At 44.4% G+C, this 16,498-nt stretch overlaps 1 protein-coding gene across 8 annotated transcripts in view; it reads right to left on the bottom strand.

The window, feature by feature from the left end:
- meis2a (Meis homeobox 2a) overlaps nt 1–16,498 on the bottom strand; it is a 113,410-nt gene that overhangs the window by 53,365 nt on the left and 43,547 nt on the right. For 4 of the 8 annotated variants that reach the window (XM_086049361.1, XM_086049363.1, XM_086049355.1 and 1 more), the window contains exon 8: nt 13,720–13,865. In XM_086049361.1, coding sequence (XP_085905487.1) covers nt 13,720–13,865 — 146 coding nt within the window. Of the gene's footprint in view, nt 1–13,719; nt 13,884–16,498 lie in introns of all 8 variants that reach the window. The other 4 variants (XM_086049360.1, XM_086049354.1, XM_086049357.1 and 1 more) reach the window with 2 other exon arrangements.

The following is a 16,498-nucleotide window of genomic DNA, read 5'->3' on the forward strand; positions in this document are numbered from 1 at the left end:
TCCTAACGTGAAGCGGACCGATTTTAGCACAGAGACAGCCTAAAAGGGCTCTTGTACAGTCCTCAGATAATGAAGGAGATGAAACCAAAGGCGACTGGTCCCAGATAAGCGAGGCTCCGCTAATGTTTTGCGTATCCGTGTGCATGTATGCGTGAGCCAGGACATGCGTGTTCATTCCGGCTCGACGTGACCCCCTTTGCTAGGCCGAGTCCTGTAACAGGATCTCACCGCCAGGCCCCTTGCTGGATTTTCCCCCCAGTGTGCTAAACAGCCACCCGAAGACCGGATTAGCCCGCCGTGACCCGGCCCGAGAGGTAACCGAGCCACGGCGCCGGGGACAAACGTGAAATGTACACTGCCGCGTGTTGCGCAGATAGACGACAAAAGCGGGAGGGGCCGATTTTGAGTGCAAACAGGACGCCTATAAGAGGATGAGTACAGTAAAGATGTCACCAGTGTTTGTTGTTGTCGGGCGAAATCAAAGCATAAGAGCGCGTAAGAGGATTGGGGCCCGAGAACCCGACGCCTTGGGGTGGCTCACATTTAGGCCGATGACTCAACACCGACACCGTCGGCGACGCCGCGACAAATGAACGGCGCTTCGTTCGTTGGGTTGCGGGTGCCCTTAAAACTCCCTTTGAACTTGTAATTGCCCCTTGGTTTCAGTAATGAACATAATGGGGGTGTATCCATTTGGAGACGCGGCGCTAATTACGCATTTTAATTTCCCGCATCTCTCTTGGAAAAGAAGACGGAAAGACGGGTAGCAGGAGGAGGAGGGGTTGGGAGCCTGTTGTCGTCATCTAAATACTTGTACAGGCTGCTTCACGGGCTTTAGCGGGGCGCTTTGTGTGTCAGACGCCGCAGGATTGGGGATCCGCGGCACCAGCGATCAATAGTCAGACGGATTCACATCTGGAGCCAAGGCCTACATTTGGATTTATATATTTGATTCTTTTCTTTCTTTCTTTGATTTTTTTTCCACCGCTTCTAACGTCGGGATTTTTTTCTTCTCTGTGTCAGCATGGGGTACAGCTTTTTATCATTCAGGGGTTGCTGTCTATGATACTAATAACGGGGCAGCCGTGAACAGCCCGTTTCACAAGAAGATTAGCAAAATTGGCACATCAGACACGTAACAGATGTTTTCACCTGTGGGGTTTTTGTTTTTTTTAAACAATAAAAGCAGCAAAACAGGACACTGCAGTTAGTATGTGTGTACTTTCACACAGCGACGGAGCTTCTCGCAATCAGATTATTAGATATACGGTGATGTCAGCGTCAATGACGTATGACGCATTTATCAGACAAAGAGGAAGGACGGGAGTCAGACAGCCGCCGTCGCGCTTCAGTACTACCTCCGACGTTTGCAAATTCGCAGGTTGACTTCAACACCACATTCTGTGTCTTCAACCACGAAAAAAACAAACCGGTAAGAAAAGGGGCTCGTGAACTCTAGCACCCCATTTCCGAGACACCAAGCTCCCAAAAAAGCTGTCTGTCCGTCAAAGACAAAAACCGCCGTATCATGTAAAAGGGGGACCCGGGAATTGACAGATTCCAAACAGAAGTGAATGTGTAAAAGACAGAAAAAAACAAATGCTATTTTGCATGAAGACGATGTAAAAGAGGCTTGCTTGGCACGTCATTACAAAGTCAAGTTTTGTACGAAAGAGCTCATGACCAACAGGGCATTAGCTTCAACCGTCTCCTCGAAACAGGCCCGAGCAGCAGGGCATTCTGGGTAAATGGTTGCGGTGCAGACAGGGTCCGCTGAGGTTGGCGGGTAAAGGAGCAACAAATTGACCCGCTCAGCCTCAGTCTTTGATGAGCCACTGGGATCATAAAAGCAGGTCGGTGCACTCAGACAGGGAAGCAGAGAGGATATCAATGGGAGGGGTTTGGGGGGGTGGGGGGGGAATGAAAAGGTAAGGAAGTGGGTGGGGGGAGAGGTGAGAACAAGAGACGTGGCTCCCAGTTATAAGGACCCCACTGCGCAGGAATCCTCAACGCTCGCCTCTGGACGGAGAAGAGGTGTGAGGGGAAAAAAAAAATATCACAGGGAATGGCAGTTGTGGGATTTGGTGCAGTCAGAGTCCCATGACAAACCAAACAGTGAAACACGAAGTCTGTTTTTGATTTGGACTCACCACCTCCCCATCGTTCAACCTTTTCTTTTTCCTTTGCCATTTTTTTTTTTTAAGCCTGCTTCCACGCTTCCACTTCCTCCCTATGCATGTTCTTCTTCTCTGGGTGTGAGATGCATATCAAAAGCTGAATTGAGGCCCGCAGCACAATCCCCATCGGTCGCCGGCGTGCAGCAGCAGCCACCACCAACTGGGGGAGGGTGGTGAGGCTCGCCTGCAGGGCGGCACCCACGGAAGGTTAAGGGGTAATTTGAGGAAACCAACTCTGAGATGCGAAACCAAAATCCGCTTACATATTTTCGCTTTGAGCCCTGAAAGGTCACAGAAGCGAAAAAAAGGAAAAAAAAAAAAAAAAAAAAGCCCCCGCAATCCCCGAAATCAGCCATCGCCATCTAAATAAGACCCCCCCCACCCCCACCGGGGGCATGTACGCTATCACAGGCTACCTTACGTGGTCTGTAATTACAGATGACATCATTCACTCGGCTTTCACACAGAGTTAAGGCAGCCACATTTCAGATCTGTGTTATGACTACATCGGCAGTGGCTGGGAATGCAGCCCCCGTTTACACAAAGTGGTTTGCTGCGTTAATTCCATTCAGGCTGAATATTTGACAATGGGGATATTTAAGGCTCAATCAATTTTTCTGTGGACTCGTGGTGAACGCCTCTGCCTCAAACTTCTCGGTTCTGGCTTTAGTTTGTGGAGCGTGCGAGCTCTCGCGTAAGTTCCCACCATGTTTGGGTAGGTTTTCTCCATCTACTCCGATATATATATACACACACACACATCTATCTATCTATCTATCTATCTATCTATCTATCTATCTATCTATCTATCTATCTATCTATCTATCTATCTATCTATCTATCTATCTCGCAATCTAGCAATCTAGCTAGCTAGCAATGTAGCTAGCTACATAATATTGGTGAAACATATACGCGATATGGATGTTGACTACTGCGATTGGCTGGCAACCAGTTCAGGGTGTCCCCCGCCTACTGCCCGAAGACAGCTGGGATAGGCTCCAGCACGCCCCGCGACCCTTGTGAGGAGAAGCGGTATCGATAATGGATGGATGGATGTTGACTATAGCGATATCGAGATTATTGCGATGTAACATCTAATGAAAGAGGTTCATTTTTGTCATGCGGAAATCCAAGCAAGCTCAATGTGTTCTTAGATAATTATTTGTAATTCCCCCGAGATAATATCCAACTATTGGGTGGGGATGCACATTTAAAGGTCAGGGTGCAAACATAGAAAACTTTTCTGTAGCCCTCTAGCCCTCTGCCTTTACAATGCATAACTGTGATTAAAATGTGATTAGGTCGTTGGTAGACAGAAGTTTAATCACTAAATACAATTCAGAATCTCATCTTCGGCTTTTTCCGGAGATGTGACGTCACAGTAGCCGGAGGATTCAGTGACTACTAGTCATGAACGGTCTAATAACGCCCCCTTCTGTCGGCTCGTGTGTTTCGAAATCCTCTCATTCCAAAACATCGCTCGCCATTGAATGTGCTGTGTTTGTAGCGCATGGAAATCGTACAGTCTGTGGTGTAGCGAGCGGTTTAGCTATATCTACGTCACTTCCGGTGGCTAGAGCCGCGATTCTTCGAGCTTCCATGAGGTTCGGAAACACTCGGTATGAGTAAGTAAAACCTATTTTTTTTACTATTTTAATCAATGCCAGTATCATAAATTAGCAATTATTTAGCATATTTAATTAGCGCTTTCATGTATTTTTTTTTTAGGTGGTGTTCAGTTGATGTTAAGTGCACAATGGTATATGATGGCAATATAACATATAAGATATAATATGATCCAAAAATGAGCTCATCTATACTGAACCACATTTTGGCTCTCTTAACCTTCCAAAAATAATTTGCAATAAATCGCAATATTGAGGAAAAAAACAAAACAAAATGTGATTATATTTCAAAATCGTCACTTATGCTTCCGCCAAGTGCCGCTCGTAAACCTCGAAATGCGGTATGTCAGGACCCCTTATATTCCCCGTCTTTGTTGTGGGCTTCAACGGTGGGTTACATTTATTGCCAATCTGCCTACGCGAACCAGCCGCGGAAACGAAAAAAACCAAAGACTCGTGTTTCCCGTTACAAAGCGCACCGTGGTGAACCAAACTTGACCGCTCGGTGGAAACGTGGCTTTATTCTCAGTGGAGCGTAAATCCCCACAGCATTGGACTTCTGGATGAAAATTCTACAACTCTATACTCATACTACGCCCCTTTTCCCCAAGCTGCATAACCTCACGTTGCTGTCTTAGTAAACGACACGACGAGTTTCCGCTTGTAGAAATTGCTTGTGGAGAAAACACTCATTTTTGCTTCTTCATTAAGCTGCAACAGCAGGAGTGAAAATTAACCTAAAGCGAGAAAAAGGGAGGGGAGAAGGGGAATAAATGGGGAGATTTGGGATGGTATTTGAGGGGGGGGGGGTGGCGGGGAGGGGGATTATAGCAGCTTTCCTTGCATTTCCACATATACAAAACATATGGGGCTCATCTGGATGAAAAAAAAAAAAAAAAAAAAAAAGCATGGTACGTGCTTGCTTTGCAAGGGCGCACGCAACTGTCATACTTTATATGTCAGGGGATTGCACGTGAGCTTAGGTGGCTTTGAAGTGGAACTATGACAGATCTGGATTAGGGGGCAAAGTATAAAGGTCCGACGGCGGCGATTGAAACACACTCAGGCTTATTACAAGCGCAAGCGAAGGATGACTGCTGAACTGCGGCCGGGCTCGGTGTGACGCCGGAGTTGATGTGGCCTGTCGTATAATTATACAGCCTGTGAAAATGCGACGTCACCGGATCCCCCTCGAAACTTTCACTCCGTCTTTGCCGTTCTCTCGGCCCTTGTTAAGACATTTAAGGGTAATCGAGTACGGCGCTCGGCGTCGTTTCCAAAGAGCAGATGGTGGCCGTTGAGCGGCCACCAGACAATAGCCAAGGCACCTCCTCCACACCGTCTTTATCAAAGTCGCCCAATAGAAACTGGCTTGTCCAATTGTGCCTAATGTCTGTTTGGCAAACAAACTCACACAAAGCATTGTGGGTATTGTCGCAAAAGTAACGTGATGACTTTCTTTTTTTTCTCCCCCCCCCCACCGACCCCCTTTTCCCCATTAATAGTCGCACATTTCGGGGGCCGTGGAAGCAAAACGGCTGCCCGGGTTGCCATGGGTGACAGGAGAGGTGACTTTTGGGCTGCGAGGCAAACAAGCACATGACAGATTAGTGTGTGGGCCTCCTCCAGGCCCAAACCTTTGTGACCTTTAGGAGCCTCCCGTCTTCCCATCTTCAAGCCCCTAAAACCTGCTCCCTGCTTCTCCTTTGTCCTGGCTTGAAAACCCCTGGCTCGAAAAAGTCAAATACTCCACTTCTAGAGACCATGCCATGAGGACAGCAGCAGCCAACGCAACGGATCGTTTTTTTTTTTTTTTGTTTAAAGGAGGAAGAGCTGTTCAAAGCGTTTGCAGATGTGTCTCGACCAGTTGAACGCTGCTTGCGCTGCACACCAGGATGAGAAGAAGGGTGGCCAACGCGGGCTCGGGGGCCTCACGCAGCACATTGGCTACGCATCTGTCAATCAGCTCAGTTCAAACTCAGCCGCCAGGGTTTAAGATCAAGAGCAAAAAAGTTGGTTGATTATAAAAAAAAAACCTTGTTAGCTGGTCAGCTAGCAGTCGGGTGGGAATAGCTGCTTTTTCCTTGGCTTGCTGCCGTGTGTGTAAGGCAGTGATTCGTGAGCGCGTGAGCGTGTGACATGGGAAATGATTGAATTCCATTGAATTTGTGAGAAAATGATTGATTTATAACAAATACATGTACATTTTATCATCTAACTATCTATGCCACCGACTTATGGTGACAGAACAAAAAATAAATGATCTTCTGTTATATGGTAAAACGTATATAATTGACGCGAATCAATTTTTTTGTGGCATTTTTGTTTGGTGGTGCGCCGTAAGATTTTTCAAACTTAAAATATGTGCTTTGGCTCAATAAAAGTTTGGAATCACTGGTGTAAGGTACCGATGTGGGATGGGATTTGGGGGTTGAAGTCAAACCGCAAATTTGCCTGGAGGTGTGCCAGATCAAACGTGCAAACGGGAGGATTTCACTCTGAATGTTCTGATTGTATCGTAAGCAATTGTCGCTTTTGCGCTGATCTCACCACACGTCTAATTATCTGAATAGATGAAGTTGCAGGGACTGTGACTGTGAATTTTGCAAAATTATCCATTTTTTTCCCTCTCTCAGTGTTGAGCTTGTGATTTATTATGCACATTTTTTTCACTCTTCTCACGTAATGAAAACACAGGCAATAAATTAATCTGTATAACAATAAACTATACCAGATTTATTATACATTCATGTTTTGGTCTTCACTGCATATAGAATAAAGCCCACCAACCAATTTTTTTTTTTTTTTTTTCACCCCGGATTGCAGCCTTTGTGACTTGACAATTGCATTCTATTACACTGAGATGTCGATTTGAATTTGATTGATTTTTTTCCTGAAATATTTTTGAACAAGGATGCAAGGATCATTCTCATATGTTTGCAATTCTTTTTTTATCTCAATTTCAGAATGACTCGCTGAACTTTGCCTGCAAGATTAAAAGTGTGGAAGACACCTAAGATTCGATGTCCCTTTGCGTCGGAAGCTATTGCCGCCGTCACCCTAACCGTGCCACACATACAATTATCTGAATGCGTGAAGCCGCAGCGGCTGCTGGAACGTGCAACCTATTTTCTTTTTTTACAGCACAATTGTCATTTTTTCGTTTTTTTTTTTTTTTTTTGTACATTACAGCTACATTATACTATATACTGTTGCTATGATACTGTGGCCTTTCTGCCTCTTTCTGATCATTGAGTCCATACGGATTAGAAGGACGACAAGAGCTTAAACAAAAGAGCCAATACAAACGAGACCTCCGCAAACAACATGGGCCTTTTGCGCCGACTTGTACATTTGTTTATCATATGGGACAAACATCCGTTGCCAGGGCCTGGCCTGGCCTGGCCTGGCCTGGCCTGGCCTGGCCCGGACTGGCCTGCACCCATGTCTTGTGAATGACCCGGGCTGCCTCTTTTATGTGCATCTATAAAAGGGCGGTTGAGAGAGCAGCTCCCATAGGAGGGCTCGACCTGGCGATGACACCCTGTTGTCATGGAGACTAATTCTACGTTGGGCCGGGGATCGGGAAGGGGAGGAGGAGGAGTGGGCAGAAGCATTGTCACTGGTGTATCTAATGATGTTTGCAGCACAATGCACTCATCTCCTCACAGAGTGGGATGTGTCCTCACTAGGGTTAATCGCATGGCTCTGACCGAGGACACAAGAACAGTACTGTATACTTTTTTTTTTTTTTACACATGATGATACCTTATAAAGATGTGCAACACAGAATTTGAGCACCATTCTCACGGTGGACAATGCTAAAAGTCACACAAAAGGTACATTATGACAAAGGTTAAGGATGCGTTTTTACATGTTATTTTAAAATTGTTATTGTGATGATATTTCATTTTATACTTGCAAGAATAGTCAAATTAAATGACATTTTCACAACAGTAAAACTTAAAGTATTTAGTTGGATTGCTCAACTTAAAATGTTGTTGAAGTTTGATGCCTTGAAATTTAGAGTTCACACAACTTTTTTTTTTATTTTTACACTGTATAGAAATAGTGCTGCATATGTATCTGTTTCCTAACAATTGTGAGGATTTCCTAACATGACCATTGTTTTATATTGATAAATATAACTACCGGTATTTATTTATTATTGTTATTAATCATAACATAATGATAACGCAACAAAAGGTCATTTGAGCAAATGTGTTATTTCAAAAGCATTTATCAAACCGGTATCCCTTCGCATTAATCAGTACGCAAGAAGAAGCTCCCAGCTTCAAAAAGGTTGGCGCCCGTTAATTCATACATATAATAAACTGAAAAAGTATACATGAAACTCAAACTAAAACCCCATGAAACAGGATCGAATCCATAAACACACAAAGACGAACGAGACTGCTAAAATTTGAATGACTGTAACAGTGCAACTACAATCCTCTATTGAGAGTGTTGAGTTTTTTTGTTTTTTTTTCCACAGTCCAAGCACTTTAAAAAAAGACCAAGGGATGTATCGCTTCCCCTTCAGGGAGCCCAAGGGACCAATACACCTGGCTTAGCAGCTTAACAGCGTTTCCCCCAAACACCCGGGCCAAAGGGTGACCCGCCAACAAAACTTGAGACGGTTGATGCCGCGGAGGGGCTACCTACTCTTCTGACCGACCACTCCGTGCACACGCTATTTATTTTCATAGGTGTTTAGTGGGCTTTACACAAAGTCCAAAGACAAGGCCAAAGTGCTATCTGTCCATCGGACTGCTTCCTGTTTTCGTTGCGAGGCCAACCCTCGTCTTTACAAGGGTGAAGGAGGGCCAGCGGGGTCTAGAAAAGGGTGAAGGGGAAGGAAAGCCAGGGGGCTAATTGTGCATTTTAAAGCAACAGTACTTGCCTTTATTCAACCCTCTCAATGTCTTCTAGCACAGGGATTCTCAAACTACGGTCCTTGCGCCCAAAAAGGGGTTGTGCCAAGTTAAAAGTGGGGATTGGGCAATCGCACGCCAATAAACTTAACTAGAGGTACAACAACGAATCAATGAATGGATCACTTATCAAAGTAACAAACAACTATCAACCATTGATTAAATTACAGTCGACACATTCGACGGGATGTCACAGGGGGCTACGTGTGGCTTAAAAAGTTTCAAAAAGGCTGGGGGGGGGGAAGAAAAAAAAAAAAAAGCATCCGTCCCGCTATATTACTGCCTCGTCGTCATCCTTGCATTCAGGGCGCAATAGTACATTACCCCCCTCCCCCGTCCCCCTAACGCCCAAGTTTACCTTCCTGATAACATAATCTCCCTGTAGTATTGAAAAGCTTATACCAACAGTCTGGGATTTCCCTTCCTCTAATGTGGCTGGAAGACATCCAGAACCTCATGGGGACGGACGGGAGGGAGGCAAGTGGGGTATTAAAGAGCGAGAGGGAGCGGAGTGATGCTAGGACCCCGCTAACAGCAGCTGAGCCGCCCGTGCGGCCCTGTGCCAACTCCATGTACGGGGCATTTAAGGTTGCCAGCTTACGTGCTCCGCCGGGGATAAACATATGGACTTGAGGTTATGACGCAACAGGTTGTGTTTCAGATGGACGACTGACAGTAGCGAGGTAATTGAATATGTGACCACCAAGCGGCACGGTTTAGTTCAGCTTGGAACAGTAAATCCCAAACCTGGCTTGAGTTTCGACCATGTGGTGCGCAGGCAAAACGGCCATAGCAAGCGTTGGGAAAAAAAAAGTGTGACATCAGAGCAGTTGGAAATATGACATACAGAAACGGCAACAACTGCAGTGAATCTAAATCGGCACAATTCATTGTTGCTTTCATTTTGTTAGTTGGCAACCAATCAATGCACTGTAGTGTGTCTCGCGACTATTTGGGTTAGCTGTGGAAATGGGCTAAATGGCCTTAATCTATGCGGAAAGTATGAGGAAATTTAATAGAGCTTTAATAAAATTTCAAATGGGATGAGAGAGCGCTCTGAACTAGTTCAATTCCAGGGTGATGTGGAAGTTCCGTGAAGTAAGGAGGCGCACATTCAACGCATAAAGTGCCCGCCTTCACCATACCGTCCGTGGGTATAATAGTTAACGAAAATTATTGGAATAACTCAAACCAAAATCGATTTACTTCATTCACGAAATAAAGTAAAAATAAGAGAGCTTTTTTTGAAAAAAAAAAAAAAAAAAAAAAAAAGACAACTAACTGAAACTAACAAACTAATTCTAGTGTAAATTGTAGTGTACCTTACATAGCACCTGGTGACTTTTTTTTAATTTTTTTATCTTGCACTGGATACATACTCCATATATATCTCCAAAATCAAATTAAAACTGTCTGAATTTAAAAAAAACAAAAGTCAGGCTCTTTTTCTATTTAGTTCTAGTTTCTTCATTAGTTGTCATTAACTATAATATCATTATAGGGTCAGTGTTAAATATACCAGTTATTATTTTGTTTTACACCGCACAAAAAACGAAATGGGATTTGAGAATTTCACCCAAAGTTCTGAAGCCCTGTATCCATTCAAGAGTGATACTAGATACTGAATGGCTGCGGCTCGACATCCCGTAGCGGATGACATGTTCGACAGCAAGCTAGCTGAATCACCAGCGCCCCATCCCTAATTTAAGGGGAACACCCCAAAAAAAAAAACAGAACAATAATGGAACTTAATCAAGACAAATATCTTACGATTGCAATTGTGTCATACTGAATCCAAAAGCCAACAGTTGAGGGTGGAGGGGGAGCAGGGTGGTATAGTCGGGTAGAGTAGCGGAGGGGGGGTTTAGCTTCTCTGTCCTTTTGGAGCTTTTGAGACAAACGCAACAATGGCTGGATGTTGAGAACATATGTAGAGAGACCCCCGTGGCTCATGGAAGACCAGGCGGCTCCTTTTCACTCCTCACCCCTCACTTAATGAATGCGCCCGTGACAGAATGCCACTATGGGCCATTCAGGGGCCAAAGTCCCCCAGAATTCAACCTCAAATGCATCCAGCAACGGCAAATACATTTGCTTAACAAATTAAAAGAAAGGCGGGCGGGATGCAAGTGTGTATGCATGTGAGTGTGAGTGTGTGTGTGTGTGTGTGGGAGAGTTTATGGGTGGGAGAATTGGATGGTGAGAGGAGAGAAGGGGGATAATTCAATTAGTCCTCTTCCTCAGTGAAGAAATAAAGGCAGGTTAAAAGGGAGGGATTATTATTTGTACAAGACGAGCCCGCGCTTCACACAAAGGAAACAAGTAAAGATTGGAGAGAACATCTACAAGCTGGCAAAAAAAAAAAAAAAAAAAAAAAAGGGGGGGGGGTTGAGGGATGCTTGAAAACACTCTGAATGAAGCAGCGCCCTAAAAACTGTCCATTGAGTGCCATTCTAAAGACTCCAAAAGCTCAGTGTGCGCCATTCTGATTTGCATGAGGTCTTATTCCCATTACGACACAAACAAATCAGATTTTATCAGAATAAATCACCTTTTTTTTAACTTCATATATTTGACTTAAAGACCCTGTTAAGTGAATTCAGAGATTTGTTTCTAGTGACTTCAGATATGTTTGAATATAATCGCTGAAGACCGAAAACTAGCTAACACTGAATTGTGGAGATCTAGCGTTAAACGGTTTTACGTGGCTAAAACGGCTGCCTAATGACGTCCTTCGGCATCGGGCATTAGTCCCCCCCCCCCCCTCTCCCTCACTATATGATAACTTTGTGGTTACCCGGCGCAATTGTAAGTTACTATTACAAGTTAGCTTGCAAGCTAGCTGGTGGTTAGCGCCACTCGGTGGGATAAATTACAGTTAGAGACTTGAAGCAGATATATTTTCATGGCTGAAGGTGTGTGAAAGCAAAAGAAGGGTGCTCGAAGTTGCCTCCATTTTCTTCGCATTCAGCGGACATACCAACAGCACCCTAAAAAACACAAACTATGTGATTTTTTTTACACTTGACTTAAAAATGCGTAAATGCCACTTTATAAATGTGCAAAAATATTTCAAAGTGACTTTTGTTTTGACTTTGGCTTTCTTTTTTTTTTTTTGCACTTATGTAAATGTTAAAAAGTTGAATCCGGAAACTCAGTTAAAACAGCGGGGTAACAAATTCTTACACGTGCAGGACAGTTGCTCAAATAAGTCACTTTTGTCCTCTCAAATAAATATCTTTCAACTTGATTCTCACATTTCCGTGCAGTCAGGGAGCGAGTGAGCTGTGAACATCTGCTGAAGTCATTTTGATAATGATGAGAATAATAAGCAATAAGCGGGCCTGCCTGCGCGGCTTCGGGGGCTTTGCAGTTGCAGCTTCACTGCTCCTGAATAGATAAAAGTGATTAAAGCACTCCTGATTATCCCCTGACCAATATGTAATGGATTTACAGCCCTTTCAATTAGGTCGTATTTGCTGGTCACTCATTACGTTTTGGTGGAGGGGATTGTGGTGGGGCGGGTGGGGGCCATAGGGGTGGGGGGTGGGGGTCGCACTTTGGTTGAAGATCAGGCTAAAGTTGACTCACTGGCTTTTACCGCTGCGTCCAGCTTGTGTGTCGCATGCTGCTGCTGAAATCTGAGCCGTGTGGCAAAATCAATACGGCCTGATGTTCTGATAATGTACTGACATCAGCGAGGGTACAAGGAGGGAATTCGGGGGGGGGGGGGGGGGGGGTCATGGTGTCGATCCCCTCTATGCTTACAAATAGACTGACTTAAGACGTGTAGCGTCAGAGAAGGGAGTAGTTAGTAGTTAGTGTATAGTTTCAGGAAGAAAGAAAGCAAAAGTAGTAAATACACTCTTTTAGCTTTTTTTCCACCAACGTTAGCCTAAGCGCTAATGTCAAATCCTATTTACGGTAGTGTGTGTTCTGACTTATTTTTACACTTGCAGGACAAGCAAAACAGTTTTACTTTTATTGAAAAAGTACCACGAGTGGTAAGTGGGCTTTCTTGAGTAGCATGCTGAAGAATTACTGAATTAAATGTTCAAATAGTGTATAATGTTATAGTGTGGTGTCAACTTTTTTTTTTATCCAGTACTGCAGTATACTGTGATTGCTAAAGTAGAGTTTAGTTGTATTTAACTTTTAAGTACAAAACATTTGCATTTAACCTCTTAAAATGTTATTTTTCCCCACACACAACTCATTCACTGCCAGACATTTTCAAACCCTCAAGTTTGAAAAAATTTGAAAAAAATATAGATACATTCCTAGGATTGAATGGCTGGACTGTGAAAAGTAAATTCGTCAATGTCATTGAATGAGTTATGGTCCAATTGATTTGATTTAATTATATAAGTACGGTATGTTTTAATTGCTACATTTAAGCAGAATGTTCATTTTCAAACCGGCCATATTGTTACTGTAGCTTACAAAAATATTAAATACAGCTTTTACTTCATTTTTGATGAAGTATAACGACATATAATTTTGATGACAGTATAAATGACTGAAAAGTTACATGACAAATATTGCCCATAAACAGATTTTCTGATGGTGACTGATTATTTGTCGGAAAAATATTTTTGGGAATGGATCATGTTCAGATTCTCCGCCTCCCAAGCCGACCAGAAGCTAGAGATGTCCTGGACGTTCCCCACGAAGTAATAATGCCTCGCTGCCGCCTGCCCAGTGTTTCCCAACATACATTGTGCATCCCACTGTTGGATTAACCGTCCTGCGTTGGTCCGTCCCATTGTTTGGCGGGAGTGTGCTGAGCAGGGTAAACAGTCCAAAGTGATTAGATTGACCCGGTCACCGTGCTCCTCTGTGACAGGTGGCTGACAGGTGAGCCCTCGCTCGCTCTCTCTCTCTCTCTCTCTCTCTCTCACGGCAACAACTGTGTGACAGCTGCGTTTGCACTCCAAATCATAATAATAACAATTCCAAAAAATAAAAATAACAACAACTCACCGTGAGATGCTGAAAGAGCCACGCCCTCATGATGTTGGTGGCCACCTTGGGGAAAATGCCGCGTTTCTTCTGCCTCTTCTTGTCCTTGTCCGGGTCGTCGTCATCGCCTGTGCCGGGCGATGCCACGCTGTTGTCTAAACCATCTCCTGGGCGGAAAATAAAGCCTGCGTGAGACATAAAATGCCGCACGGGCATACCAGAGCGCGTCTCGTGAAGGATGGATCAACTGACAAATACCACAGCTGATACCTAAGAGTGATGTTAAAGCAACACAGTGAATTTTCCGCTGTTATGAATTGACGATATGAAGGCGGGAGGAGGGAGGAGGGTGGAGGGGGGGGGATTTAGATGGCCTTAGAGAAAGGCCTGTGCTGAGTGAGGGGTTTACATTGAGACCTAGCACTGTTGTTCTATACTCCAGAGCATGTACAAGAGGCTGGGGGGGGGGGGGGGGGGGGTTAACAACTGGAGTGTTATGGCTGGACACCATCTACAGTAAGGGAGTGGGGGGCAAAACAACCAAGGAGATTTGACGGACAGTACGAGTCATTAGTTCAATAACATTTGCGGGCTTGATGTAACGTATCTGGGCTCCCGTATGTGAGTGTCAGGAAGGGACCCCCCGTCAATAAACGTCGGGGTGTCAGGTTAGGGGTGTTGCTGACCGAGGTTTTGCCGATGACAAATATTATCGCTAACGACAAATGTAGCGAATAACGTTATGTTATCAGTCGGTTATCTAGTCCCTTTGTCAAAGGAGCGGTGTTATTATAGCTAACAAAAACTCACGAAATAACTACATCTACAATTGACACAAATCTTTTGTTGACGAAATGAAATAAAAATGAGTGTGTTTTTGAAAGAAATGAAAACTGACAAACTTAATTTAAGCTCATAAAGGTTATGGTTAGGGTTAAGTAAAGGGTCGGGGTTAGGGTCAGTTAACTTAAAGTTAACTCAAATTAACGACAATTAACTGTATAGCAATGTTTTAAGACAAATGTTTTGACCTGGGGGAGCTTTACAGGGGTCCCATCATCCTTGGGGCCCTCAGAAAGTCTTATCATTTAAAAAAAAACAAAAAAAAAAAAAAAACTTTTTCAACTAAAAAAAAGAAAAAAAAAATTGTTATCTAGTTTCTACTTTTAAAGGCCATTTTGACTAAATCCTCCCTCACTGCATATTTGAAATACACAGTTGATGTGATTTGGGGTGATGCATCATTGCACATAATGGACTTGTTTGCCTCCCCAACACACACACACACACACACATGCGCGAGTGCGTGCACACCCCCACGCGTGATTAGCATAGCTGGCTAGCATACACTTGCATTAATGTCCGCTAGCGTGTTTGACTCCTAGAGAAAACACAATTTCTCCTATGGAAAAAAAAGTTTCCATCTCTGCACCCCCTTTTCTTCTTGTTCCTCCTTCCCCGCATTAATTGTGCATTAGCAAAAAATGATTTACTTTTAACACTGGTGGTTATTTTTCTTGCCCCCGGGCACAGATGCCTTGAAAGCCTTCCTTGAGGGCATCTAAATTATGAATCTGAAAAACTCCTCCACCAAGGCAGCGAAGGACCCGGACATTCTCCAAATTCGAAACTGGCACGTCGGCCCGTTTTTGGAGCGGCGTCAATCACCGGCACCTATATGAGTGCTAATCTGGCATAAATATTTGAACTAATAACCTTATAAAAAAATTTTTTAAAAAATGGCAGACTCCCGGTGTAATCAAAATGCAAAATAAATGAAGACTACAAGGACAGCAGCAGCAGGGGGATCCAAATTCGAACTACTCCCCCTTTCCTCTTTCAGTCCTTTCTGTCCTTGTTTTCCTTCCACATCATTAGTGCCGAGCCACACCAAAAAGGGGGGAAACAGAGAAGTGCCGACTTAGCACTCGGCGTGTGAAGTCAAAGAAGCAACAGCCCCTCTGAGGGACATATGGGGTGTTGTCGTTGTACAACGGACATTCATTAGCCGGCCCAGCGCCGTAAATCCCGCGCTAAGTACGAACCCTTGTTCAGGAAAGCCTAAAACAATAAACTCCGCTCCACTCCGACTGCGAGGGGGGAATCGGGGGGGGGGGGGTGCTGGGGGCTTCCTGAGAAACGCGACTCCACGCGGAAGTCAACAACACGACGCTGTGAATTTTAAACACCCTGCCCCTTGAATAATGTCGCAACACACTTTTGTTTGTTTGCTTTTTTTTGTCTGTGTCTGTGTGTGTATGTGTGTCCACCACTCGTTTTTTTTTTTTTTTTTTTTTTTTTGGGTTAGTTTTTCTGAGTAAATCCCTCTCCCGCTGTGAGCGGTCAAGGCCTCGCGCGGCGGGACCCACACGTTGGCCAAAAAGGCTGGCAGATTCCTTTTATTGACGTTTCCATTTTCACTGCAACGTGATAGCCTTCGCGGGCGAAAACGCCGCCGCCATCGCGCAGGGCGACCCGGGCGTATTTACCGAGCGACCTGTCACTTCATTACCCGACGTGCTTGTCGCCTCCCACCTCCTCCGCCTGCGAGGGTGAAACCGGACGCTGAAGCTTTCAGCTCCTCCCCACACGGATAATGTGCACGAACCAGAAGTGTGGCTTTAATTTTTAATTTAAAAGAAAATATCGTACTGTATTGTATAATAACATAATATGAGAGAATGTCACGAAAATAAACAGGTTTCATAATGTGTTATTATTATGGTACTTTGGGACAAATCGGAAGTCCCAACAACAACTGCGCACCTGAGCTACGTGCCTTAAATGGGGCGGGGCTTAG

The sequence above is a fragment of the Filicampus tigris genome, chromosome 13 (genome assembly GCF_054856515.1).
Source record: "Filicampus tigris isolate MCC_2025a chromosome 13, RoL_Ftig_1.0, whole genome shotgun sequence".
NCBI classification, from domain to species: Eukaryota; Metazoa; Chordata; class Actinopteri; order Syngnathiformes; family Syngnathidae; genus Filicampus; species Filicampus tigris.